The sequence below is a fragment of the Teleopsis dalmanni genome, chromosome 1 (assembly GCF_002237135.1).
Source record: "Teleopsis dalmanni isolate 2A chromosome 1, ASM223713v2, whole genome shotgun sequence".
Lineage (NCBI taxonomy): Eukaryota > Metazoa > Arthropoda > Insecta > Diptera > Diopsidae > Teleopsis > Teleopsis dalmanni.
The window spans coordinates 132,730,281-132,743,530 of NC_051846.1; the positions used below are offsets into that span (position 1 = coordinate 132,730,281).

Sequence of the window (13,250 nt, forward strand, 5' to 3'; positions counted from 1 at the left end):
TTGGTAACCATTCATGACGATAACCTGCCACCTATGAAATGGCTTATTGGTCGCATCATTCGAACGGTAACAGGAACGGATGGTGTTGAATGTTTATATTTTATATTGCATTTTTTGTTTAAAGTAGTTAAAATAAAACGCGTGCTGCTCATTTTTATTGTCAATATGCAACCCAATGTTGACTTTCGTCAACCTTGCACATTACATACGGTAATCTTAAAAAAACAACAACTTTAATTTTATACAGTTTTTTAGCTTCCAGACTGAACTGGGTTTTTTGATTCTCTCTCTTGCATTTCAAGTCCCAAGTGAACAGCACGCGTTTTATTTTCAATTTTCGATTTATTAAAATTTTAATTTCTTAAATAAAGTGTAATTATTCTGAATAAAATACTTTCGTTGTAAATTTCATTTTTTTTCATAACTTCAATAAATACAAAAACTCTTGTATTTTTTCATTGGCGCCCGAGCAGGGACTTGAAATTAAATAATAAATAATTTAAAAAATTACGAAAAGTGAAATTTAGTGATTATTGTTCGGTGAATGTTGGTGTGGTGAAGTATCAGCACCAGACAAAAACCGCTAATAAAAAAAAAAAAAATTTTTAAACTAAATTTCGTGAATATATTCTAGAGCTGCAATTGGCAGCATCGTGATTTTCGATCAGTTTAATTTTTCATTTTCCACGTGTGTAGTGGTTGCGGTAAATGTCGGTGTGGTGTCAAGTATCAGCACCAGACAAAAATCGTTATTAAAAAAAAAAAAATTCGCTTGCATTCACGAAGACCGTTTGTCTGCTGCACTTGTCTCCAATCAAAATTTCATTTTGCGATCCTCCAGCCTAAAATTAAAACGTGCCCAAATCCTAAATAAAGTTTTGAAGTGAAATTATTTAAATTATTTCGGAAATTATAATTTTTTGTCGCAAAAATAATTAAATTCGCATTTTCCCGTAAACTTCCCGGAACTGTTTTTCGTGCCAGCAAAGTGAGAAAGTTTTCGCCAATTTTTACAACAAAAATTTTCCTGCTCAATTCTTATTGCTGCTGTTGGTCACTGCTACTGCAGTTTCCTGATCAATTCTATTGCTGCTGTTGGCCGCTGCTACTGCAGACTGCTACTGCATTTCGCTGTTGCTGTTCGCTGCTGCTGCAGATTGTCGCTGCTATTCACCGCTGCTGTTGGTTTTCGTTTGTTTTCTGGATGGCGTGCCACTGTAACACCACTGCCGTTTGCCAGGTAAGAAAGTGCAAATAATGAAATTGTTGTACCAGGTCATGCTCTGACTAAACAAAATAGTCAAGAAAGTATTTTAAATAACTTTGCACTGGTAATTATTTGCACTTTTAAAACACATATATTTTTCTATTTCTATAATAAATTATTTGACAAACGTGAAACAAATTTACGAAGCTGAGGTTGAGCTTCATTAACAAATACGTTCGGTAAATCCAATTATTTAATACAAATAATTGAGTAATTTGCAGGGGCAAATTATATACAAAGTGAATGCATTTTTCGTTTTCGTTTTCGCCAGTTACTTGCAACTACTTTGTTGGAATTTACCCATAATCACAATATTGATTATTTATCGTTTTTTATTATTCTATAAACAAAGTGAGTGCATCTTTCGTTTCGCTAATTTCTCGCGTTTACTTTGTTGGAATTTACTTACAACCGTCGCTCAACAGTATTCAAATACTCTTATCGTTCTTTGCGCTGCATTGCCTTCTCTCTTAAAAAATTTAGTAAATTGTGTTCACTATGTCAACAAAAAAGCGAGCATCATCCCCACAAAAAAATGAAGAATTGGATAAACTACTCCAGCAGCGAGAAACTGTAGTGGCCAGTATCTTGCGTATTAAAAAAGTAATTTCTGAAAAAACTGTTGATTTAAACCCTGTAGAACTGGAATGTAGGTTGGACATTCTCAATTCATACATTAAACAGGCCATGACTTGCCAACAAAAAATAGAGTGTATCAACGAGTTTGATGTATTTCGGCCAGATCTAGAAGAAATCTGCGTTGCTTCGAAATCATTGTTTCTACAGGCGTTAGGTAAAAACCGCAAGTCTAGTATCCCTGATACTTCGCATGAATGCAGCAATCATCGTTCCAGGCTGCCAAGTATGCGTTTACCTAAATTTAGTGGGAAACATTCTGAGTACAAAAACTTCATAAGCCTTTTTGAAAGCTTAGTGCACAATGATCAGTCGCTAAGTGATATTGAAAAATTCAATCATCTCATTTCGTGTTTGTCTGACGAAGCTCTTGGTACAGTTAAGGCATTTCAACTCACTGAAACTAATTACTCGAAGGCATTAGCTAGTTTAAAAAGAGTTTACGATAACACTTGTCTAATCTTTTTCGATAGTATCTCGCAGCTTTTTGAACTGCCAGAAATGAACAAGCCATCTGCTTCTGCATTACGCAATATCATAGATACTGTTTCTGCCATATATGAGTCCCTATTGTCAATAGGAGATGATAAGAACATTTCAAATGCGATTCTTATTCATTTAGTCATGTCAAGAGTCGATGCCGCCACGAAATCTAAATGGGAGGAGCAATTAGATTACAATAAGCTGCCGCTCTGGTCTGATTGCGAGACTGCATTAAATAAGCGATACCAACACATTTCTGCTGACGAAGCTTCTACGTCAAGGTCTCGATCGAACAGGCCAAAACAAGACAACTGGCAAGGTAAGAATGTAAAATCGTCACTTATGTGCAAGAAAAATAGTTCGCAAGAGGAAAGTAGATGTTTGTTCTGTAATGCGAAGGAACATGTAATAAATTCATGCTCCGCCTTTGCTGCCCTCTCAGTTACTGAACGGTTCAATTTCATTAAATCATCTTCGGCATGTATAAATTGTCTCAAGAAAGGGCACACGGTATCTAGATGCAAGGCGTCACGCTGCAGAGTGTGTAATCGGTCGCACCATACTCTTTTACACCAATATTCTACTAACACTCCTCAAACAGGTTTATCTTATAATCCAGAACAACCTATTATTTCTCGTGCCTCTGTGAATCATAGCTCATCGAATGACGATCAAATTATTCTAGCCACTGCAGTCATAACCATTCAAGGAAAATCTGGAGAGTATCAGCTGGCCAGAGCACTGCTCGATTCCGGTTCTCAAGTCAACCTTATAACCGAGGAACTTGCACAACGACTGCAACTAAAAAAAGAAGCGAAAACTCTAAACCTGATTGGCATTGGTGAAACAAACTCCACAGTACGGCAAAAATTACATGCCACTGTGAGATCACGTATTAACTCTTATGAGTTTTCTACTGATTTTTGGGTAATGCCTTCAATCTCCACTTACCAACCCGACAAATTTGTGTCAATGAGTAATTGGAATGTTCCTTCTAATCTTTCACTTGCTGATCCGCACTTTCACAAACCGCAAAAGATAGATCTTCTACTTGGTGCCGAAAGCTTTTTCGAACTGTTGTCGATTGGACAAATAAAACAAGGTACTAATCTTCCAATTCTCCAAAAAACTTTACTTGGATGGATTGTATCAGGAAAATATAAAGATGTCCCAAGTAATGTATCTAAGATATGCAATTTAATACGCCTTCAAGAAGCAGAGTCAACAGGTGATTTCTGCTTAAACTCTCTTGTGAAAAAATTCTGGGAATTGGAAGAAATTCCCAAGGAGCTCACTGTCAAAAAATACACAATAGAACAACAACACTGTGAGACCAAGTTTCTCAACACAATTTTACGCTTACCTTCAGGGAGGCTTAAGGTGCAGCTTCCTTTCAAGTCCAACCCCAACCTTCTAGGTCAGTCATATGAAACAGCAAAAAATCGTTTTCTCTCACTGGAACGCAGGTTGTCGAAAGACTGTATGCTTCAGAAGCTGTATATGGAGTTTATGGCAGAGTATCGTGACTTAGGTCACATGACATTAACTACTGACAACTTTTCTTCGACACCTCATTACTATATACCGCATCAGTGTGTGTTGCGACCTCAGAGTACCTCGACAAAACTTCGCGTCGTGTTCGATGCTTCATGCCGAACATCTTCACAAGTGTCGTTGAACGACATTTTAATGGTTGGTCCAACGGTACAAGAAGAATTGTATTCAATCCTACTTCGCTTTCGTATGCACAAATACGCGATGACTGCTGACATTACAAAAATGTACCGTCAAATCGAAATTGACGAGGCAGATCGCAATTTTCAGCTTATTCTCTGGAGGGAAAAACCTACGGATCAGATTAGCGTTTATAAACTGAACACAGTGACATATGGTACTTCACCTGCTCCTTTCTTGGCAACACGTTGCCTAAACTACTTAAGTGACCTGTACAAGAATTCTCATTCAGTTGGAGCAAGGGTTATCCGACATGACTTCTATGTCGATGACCTATTGACTGGAGCTGACAGTCTGAAGGAACTGGAAACAATTCGTACCCAATGTACTGAAATTCTTGATGCGGCTGGACTTAAATTAGCGAAATGGTTTTCAAACCATAAAACGTATGACTCGTCAGACTTCTTTCTAAATGTTAATAATACTGATTCCACAAAGGCGCTAGGTATACACTGGATTCCCCAGAATGATACGCTTAAGTTCCATGTAGACGAAAAGTTTCATGACTTGCGAGCAACAAAAAGAAACATACTATCAGTATCAGCTCGACTCTTCGATCCCCTCGGACTAGTATGCCCAATAGTGACTAAGGCAAAAATTTTATTGCAAGAACTTTGGCTTCAGAAGCTTGACTGGGATGAGTCAATTCCTATGCATCTCGATTCTAGCTGGCAAGCATTTAAAAGCAACCTGACTCAGATGGACTCTATTTCCATTCCGCGGTATGTTCATATTCATTCAAATATAAAATGCGATATTCACGGTTTCGCCGATGCGTCAATGAGAGCGTACGGCTGTTGCATCTACGTCCGAATTCATGATTCGAATGGGATTCATTCTGAATTGTTAACTGCCAAATCTAAGGTTGCTCCTTTAAGCACAAAATCATTACCCAGATTAGAGCTGTGTGCCGCTCATTTATTGGCTAAACTATGGTCTCGAATTCAGCCGTTGATTACTTGCGAAATCGGGGATGTTTATTTTTGGACGGACTCTGAAATTACACTTCATTGGATTAAAACTCACCCATCTACTTTAGCAACAGTTGTAGCAAACAGAGTGGCAGAGATCCAAGAATGGACGAGCGAAGTTCTTTGGAGACACGTTCCATCAAAGCTAAATCCTGCAGACTTAGTCTCCAGAGGATGTGATGTAGATGAGTTGATTCACTCAATTTGGTTTCGTGGCCCATCATATTTGCTTCAAGATGCCACTAACTGGCCAAAAAATAGTCATTTTCCACTATCAACAGATGAGAAAAGTTTAGAGAAACGAAAGGTCAAGGTCGGACTTTTAGCAGTTGAAATTGAACCTAATGTCATTTCAAAACTAATCTGTAGCCAATCATCTTACCCAAGACTGCTGAGAATTTTCGCGTACATTCTACGTTTTATCACTAAGAAAAATGAGAGAGCCAACGCTCTTATTCCGACATCAAAGGAGCTTAATTGGGCATTCTTGAAAATCGTTGAATTTATTCAAAATCACGAATTCAAGGAAGAAATCGAAAAAATGAAGAAGTCGCATAAATTACCAGTCAGCATTCAAAAACTAACTCCATTCATTCATACAGTCCAAGATGGTTCTCGAACATGCAATTTGCTTCGTGTAGGAGGTCGTCTACTAAACGCACCACTGTCTTATGATTCAAAATTTCCCTTGCTGTTACCTAAAAAATTGCATTTTGTCGAGATTTATTTACGATTTCTCCATACAACCAATTGTCATGCTGGTCCAAAAGCCTTAGAAGTGCTGCTTCGTGAAAAAATTTGGGTCATAAATTCAAGCAAGGCATGCAGTAAAACCGTAAGAGCATGCATACATTGTTTTCGATACAAACCTAAGCTGTTGACCCAAGTAATGGGAAACTTACCTGCAGATCGGTTAAAGGCACTACGACCCTTTTTAATTAGCGGTGTCGATTTTTGTGGGCCTGTATACACCACTTTGAAAATTCGTGGTCGACCACCAGTTAAAATGTATATCGCAGTGTTTGTTTGTTTCACGTCAAAGGCTATACATTTAGAACTTGTAACAGATCTGACAACTAACTGTTTTATTTTTTGTCTTAAAAGGTTTGCCGGAAGACGAGGACTCCCAGAAAAAATCTATTGCGACAATGCGACAAATTTTGTAGGTGCCGATCGCAAGCTGAGAGAGCTGATAGAGGCGTTTCGAGAGCACAAGGACGATCTGGCATACTATGCTGCACAAAAGGGCATAGAGTTTGTCTTCATACCACCCAGGGCACCTCATTTCGGAGGATTATGGGAAGCGGCGGTAAAGTCGGCAAAACACCACATACAACGAACAACCAACAGTGCGCTTCTTACCAGCGAAGAACTGCAAACAGTGCTCGTAGAGGTAGAAGCCCTGCTAAATTCTCGGCCACTCAGTCCATTGAGTCAAGACCCGAACGACAAAGAGGCGCTAACACCAGCACACCTGTTGATAGGAGGTACTCTCCACACGCTGCCGCAAGAATCCGCGCAAGGCGTCTCCGACAACAAATTGACCACTTTGAAACGTTGGCGTCTGTTATGCGAGCTCAAACGGAGGTTTTGGCAGGCCTGGTCGAAAGATTACATCCTACAGCTGCAGCCCAAGAACAAGTGGGTGTTCGAGCAGCCGAATCTCGCAGTCGGCCGACTAGTCGTCGTCCAAGAAGACAACCTTCCCTCTCACCAGTGGAAGCTCGGAAGGGTGGAAGCCGTAACTACAGGTCGCGACAATAAGGTCAGGGTCGTTGACGTCAATACCAGCAACGGAATTCTGAGGCGTCCAGTTCACAAATTAGCGATGCTGCCAGAAAATTGAACACATGATCGTGCTTCAACGCGGCCGGTGTTGAATGTTTATATTTTATATTGCATTTTTTGTTTAAAGTAGTTAAAATAAAACGCGTGCTGCTCATTTTTATTGTCAATATGCAACCCAATGTTGACTTTCGTCAACCTTGCACATTACATACGGTAATCTTAAAAAAACAACAACTTTAATTTTATACAGTTTTTTAGCTTCCAGACTGAACTGGGTTTTTTGATTCTCTCTCTTGCATTTCAAGTCCCAAGTGAACAGCACGCGTTTTATTTTCAATTTTCGGATTTATTAAAATTTTAATTTCTTAAATAAAGTGTAATTATTCTGAATAAAATACTTTCGTTGTAAATTTCATTTTTTTCATAACTTCAATAAATACAAAAACTCTTGTATTTTTTCAGATGGCAAGGTCAGAGTAGCCGAAGTTAAGACGCCTGAAACCATATTTACTCGACCCATTGCGAAGTTGGCGTTATTACCGATGTTGAATGATTGATGATTCAAGATGATTCAATGGGGCCAGGATGTTAAACCACTTAAACGCATAACTGGTCACCTTTAAAATAAATCAACATGTGGTCACCCAAAACATAGTGACTGCGAATGTCAAAAATAGACACGAAAAGAGCAGTTGTCGAACGAACGTGCGTGCTTCTTAAAAAATGTTTTTTCAATTATTAATTAAAGTAAAGTAAAATTAAGAAATAAAGTCGAACTAATTATTTTGAATAGTTTTTCTTAAACTAGTGAACAAGCCTTGGCGAACCGCAAGGCAAAACACCAAAATATCTTTTTTGTGAACATATATCATATTTCTCTCAAAGGGTGGTTCATCATTTACAGTCGTAAATATAACCGCAATATCATTCGAGTTGCATCATTATATCTTCGTATATCTGTATCACGATTGACGGTAATTGCCATATAAATCACTCTCTGTGCATTGCATACTCTATAGCAATGTTCCTTCATTGTACGAAATGAACGAATAAATGGATTAATTCTATACAATTCAACAGAAATTTGTCTCAACGAAACAGTATCGCAAGTTTTATTTCATTGCTCTCGCTTTCTATATTGAACAGTATCGTAACTGTTCGAACCAGACATCGTAAGAATACAACGGAGCATAATTTGGCGTACGACCGTATGCTGCTCTGTGATAAAATGTGTTATGAATTTTGAAATGATAAATTCCTCTTGAAACTATGTCAGAAATATTAACTTCCGAACTGACTATAGCATAGGCCGAATTGTAGCTTTGAATATTGTCAAAATAATTTTTGGACGTTTTCTTTATATTTTTATCATTTGATGTGAAACCGTCATACAATGAATTAAAAAAATCATTTTGTGGGTGATGTCCATTACCCTTATGAGAACACATTGTGCAGGAATTTCGTTCACACATTGTATTCTCTGAAGCAAAATGCTTAGCTAAACAATGCCTACAAACCAAATTCATAGAACTAATAGGAAAGGGATCAAAATTAGGCGGTATTTCAACCAATGCACATTTCAACGAACTTCGCAAAGGAACTGAATTATTATCAACATTATCATCAATTTCAATTAAATTTATATTTGTAGTAATAATTACATTTCGTGTTCTACTCGATTGCATATTGATAAAATAGATGTATGTGTGCGCATGGACGACACTACACTTCCAAAAAATATTTCATTAATTGAATGAATGACTGATTAGCACTAAATATCGGCTACCGTACATACAAATTTTGTTCACAATTTTGTTCACAAATTGAAAGTAAAGAAAACTCACCAAAATAAAACAAACGTTGTTAATCCAATTTTCGTTAAAAGTTGCAACAAACCAACCGCATGCAAAGAAACCGGGAACAAATTCTAACACTTATTATTTCGTTGTTGTTGTTGATATTGTCGATTCTACCAACTACATAAAATTGACCTTGGAAAAAAATTTGTCAAAAAATTGACTATCACACAATACACTTGAAATTAATCTAAAAATTTCAAACTCCCCAAAATAAAACGAATAATATTAAAGGTTATTTCCACTTCAATGTGTTTATTTTATTTTTATTTTATTTTTCACTAACAATACTTAAAATTTAATGTGCATTAAAAATGTAATTGTAACAGAATTCAGTATTGCAACACGCAACGTCCAAAAACAATTAAAAGTGGAAAAAAGTCGCAGACACATATCTATTGTAAATGATACACAATTTGCTACAAAAACAATTACATTGAAAAACACATGTATTTTGTTGTTGTAGTCGCTAAATTTAGGTTGACGCATTTTTATCTGTGTTCCCGCTAACGTGCAAGCGAAAAAATAATGTGCACGTCTTCACCTTTCCAACAGTATAAATTTTATTCATTTATATTTCTTGAAGTGAGCGAGGCTACACACTTAGTTTTTTTTTCTAAAAATAAGTAAAATATATTAGGAGTATTCAGGCAACTGATTAGTTACTTAGTTGATTCAAAAACTTCATATAAAAAAAATTTAGCATTTTGATGTTAATCAGTTGCTTGAACGACCCAAAATGGGTAATCTGATTAGTTTGTTGTGTGCAAATGCCTTGGCAGCACTCGTATCAATATTCGTAAATTTTAATATCATTTAAATTTATCATATAATTTATCATATAATTTATCATATAACTAAAATTGCAAACGTGTCATAGGTATATAAAGAAGTAGAATATTCAATTTTATACTTTTTAATTATATTTTATCCCTTTAAAAATTATACTTTTACTGAATTTTATTTATTAATTTATGTTATTATTTTTGCATTTTCTTTTTAAGAAACCCTATGCTCATACCGCCGACGCTTGGTACTGGCAGCACTATTAATCAAATTTTCACTAATCTGAGAATCTCCGAAATAGTAGATTTTCTGCTTAGTTTAATTTTTGTATGCAAATTTTTATTGTAATCAACTACTAAGCAACTCATCAGTTGCCTGTTAGTAAACACTTTTGATTTGTTTGCATAAATATGTGAATTTTTGCTACATGCAATAGCAAATAAGTAATATACCTATATTAATGTCATATAAGTTTGAATTTCGTTATATAATGTACGCAATTTACAAATATGTGTACTTCAATAACATATTTAGATCAGGGTTTGAATTGCTGTTGCTAATTTCTAGAAATTATTTTTGACTATGAAAATAAAGTAAGTAAAATGCAAATGCAACAACAAAACGTACACAATGCAAATGTGTGTGCACGAAACGGGATTGAAGATTTTAACTTTATATACCGTGGCTCACAGCTTATTTCGTGCAAGCAATATTTTTGTAGATTTAGTCGTGAAAATCCAAAATTTTGTTCAAAATAAAAAATTTTAAATATGCAACTTTAAAGAATGTTTAGTTTTTATTATAAAACAAAAAAAAAATTTAGCAAAAATATCAATATTCAAGAAGTTAAGTGAACAAAAACAAACACACACCAAATTCTGACCTCACAGCTTATTTCCTGCAATACATTTTTTTTTAGAAAATTAATAATTTTTGGCATAAAAAAGTGAATTTTAGTATTTAGTGGGATAGTTCTTTTGTTTAATTACTGCCTCCAACCTTGAACGCATTGAAATAACTAATTTTTGAGTATATTCCACTGATATTTTTTGCCATTCCTATTTTAAAGCAGCTTTCATACTTTCCTTGCTATAAATGTTATGTTTTCTTATGTTAGTTTCCAGAATATGCCATAAATTTGCTATGACACTAAAGTCAGGTGATTGGGGAGGTGTTTGGATGATGTGTGGACAATTCCCAACAAGCCAAGTCTGCACAAGACCCGTCTTGTGCTTCAAATCGTTATCCTGGTAAAAACAGAAATTGTTAAATATGCCTAAATATTCGGCACTTTTATGCAAATTTTGCTCTAAAATATTAAGAAACACTTCTTTATCCATTGTTGATTCTATAAATTGTAGATTACCTACTCCTGCCGCTGATTTACACCCCAATAGTATCACATGCTTCCCACCGTGTTTAACTGTGCCATATAAATTTTCTTTTTCGAGCTTAGTATGTGATATATTTGGCGTATTTTTAATAGTATTTCACATATGATTTACCATCTGAAGCGTAGAGATTAAATTTACTCTAATTGACAAAAAATACTGCGTTTCAGAAAGAACTATTCTTGTACAGGTGGTGTTTGGTAAACTGCATGCGAAACCGTCGGCAGGCATGTGATAGTATTGGGGTGTAAATCAGCAATTTATAGAATCAACAATGGATAAAGAAGTGTATCCTAATATATTAAAACAAAATTTGCATAAAAGTGCCGAATATTTAGGCATAATTAACAATTTCTGTTTTTACCAGGATAACGATCTGAAGCACAAGACGGGTCTTGTGCAGTCTTGTGCAGCCACGGTATATAAAGTTATGCAATGCATTAGCAATTAGTCGTTTGACAAAAGTTGACTGGCCAATATTTACGCATTAGTCAAAATATGGTCGCTTTTGCTAATTCTCAGAAAGCAATTCAAACCCTGAATAAAAGAAATAAATAAATATATTTAGATATATATATTCAGAAACATATATTGAATTCCAGTATGCAATTATATTTATAAATATATTGTACTGTCGTTAGAATAGTTGTAGGACATATAGAATAAATAATTAAGATGACCATACAGATTGACCGCAATATGCCCTATACTTCGGCATTATATTCAGAAAATATAAAAATTATATTTTAACAAACAGAACATAATTTTTTTTTATTTAATGGCACTGCGTGTGCCAATTAAACAATTTTTGGGTCATTGATTTAACCAATATTTTAGAAAAAATAATATAAATGCTTGGAACACACTAAAACCTCTGGCCCTTAGACAGCATCGCGCGTTGACAACGCAAAAAGTCTTCTCCCGCCATTACACATCAAATTTTACAAGAATTTTTTAAATACGCCTCCAGCAAACAATGCAAAATTTGTTCACTCATCAGTATTAAAGCAATCGTTGAAGTGTCAACAGCGATTGCTATGCGTAATTTCCTTACGAAAAATGATGTTTTACATTTAATTTATAATTTTAATTTATATATTTATATTTATTTTTATAATTTCAATTTATATCTTTATTTTTATATATATTATATTTTATTTAATTTAATTTTTTTTTTTTTTTTGGTATATTTTAATAACAAAATTTCCGTAGGTGCACAATGCAATTAATATTTAAAATAAAATATTCATTGTAATTTAATGTTTGGTTATTTATATATTTTTGTCAGCCTAAGGTTATTAATATTTTATTTCTTCTTAATAACATGTTTTGGAAATTGAAAAATTTTACCTAGGTAGAAAATACAAATATTTAAAATAAAAGATACAATTCATTCATATTTCCAAAGCATCGCATGTTAACGACAAATCATGCTTGCATTTAAACGATGTTTACGCTTCCATTTCTCAAAATAAATAAAATTTTGCATGCCGACTAAATCCGACTGTATATGCAAAAACGCAAGAATGTTTGAAGAAATATCAAAATTTTTTGATTTTCGTCAACGCATTTCTTAAAATTTCAAATGTTACTATTACCGGTATGAAGTGAGCGTAAAGATACAAATGTCCCGACAGGGAACATTTGTTGTGAACGAGCCTTTATTTCTTTTTGTTTGTTTGCTATGACATGTGTGAAATATATTTAGTATACGTCAAGTCATTGAACAGGTAACATCATATTTTTTCATCGTGTTAAAAATGTCGAATTTTGTACCAGAAAATGATGATTTGCGGAAAGCATTCATTTTTTATTTTCATTTGAAGAAAAGTGGTGCAGAGTCGCATCGAATGCTTGTCGAGGCATATGGTGATCATGCTCTATCAGAAGCAACATGCAAAAGATGGTTTCAACGGTTCAGAAATAATGATTTTGATGTGAGAAATGAAGAACTTGGAAGACCGCCAAAAAAGTTTGAAGACGCCGAATTGCAAACGATATTGGATGGAGATGACACTTTGGGTCAAAAGCAAATGGCAGAAATGTTAAATGTTGCACAACAAACAATATCTGACCGTTTAAAAGCTATGGGAAAGATCCAAAAGTGTGGAAAATGGGTGCGATATGAATTGAATGAAAGAAAGATGGAAAACCGAAAAAACACTTGTGAAATTTTGCTTCAAAGACACGAAAAAAAATCGGTTTTGCATCGGATTGTTACTGGCGATGAAAAATGGATTTATTTTAAGAATCCTAAACAGAAAAAATCATGGGTTAATCCGGGACAACCATCAACATCGACTGCAAAACCAGATCGATTCGGCAAGAAGACAATGCT

General features: G+C 35.0%; 1 protein-coding gene across 1 annotated transcript; it reads left to right on the forward strand.

Moving 5' to 3' along the window:
* Window positions 1-1,765: 1,765 nt before the first annotated feature.
* Window positions 1,766-6,855, forward strand: LOC119666177. The gene is made up of 2 exons (XM_038075460.1): window positions 1,766-6,195; window positions 6,258-6,855. The coding sequence occupies exons 1-2, from the start codon at window positions 1,766-1,768 to the stop codon at window positions 6,853-6,855; spliced, it is 5,028 nt and encodes a 1,675-aa protein (XP_037931388.1).
* Window positions 6,856-13,250: the final 6,395 nt, after the last annotated feature.

Bases quoted from the DNA above. Each gene is read 5' to 3' on its own strand.
- LOC119666177 (XM_038075460.1), top strand. From the start codon at position 1,766: ATGTCAACAAAAAAGCGAGCATCATCCCCACAAAAAAATGAAGAATTG. The intron at 6,196-6,257 runs GTTTGCCGGAAG...CAAATTTTGTAG, and splicing joins TTTATTTTTTGTCTTAAAAG to GTGCCGATCGCAAGCTGAGA.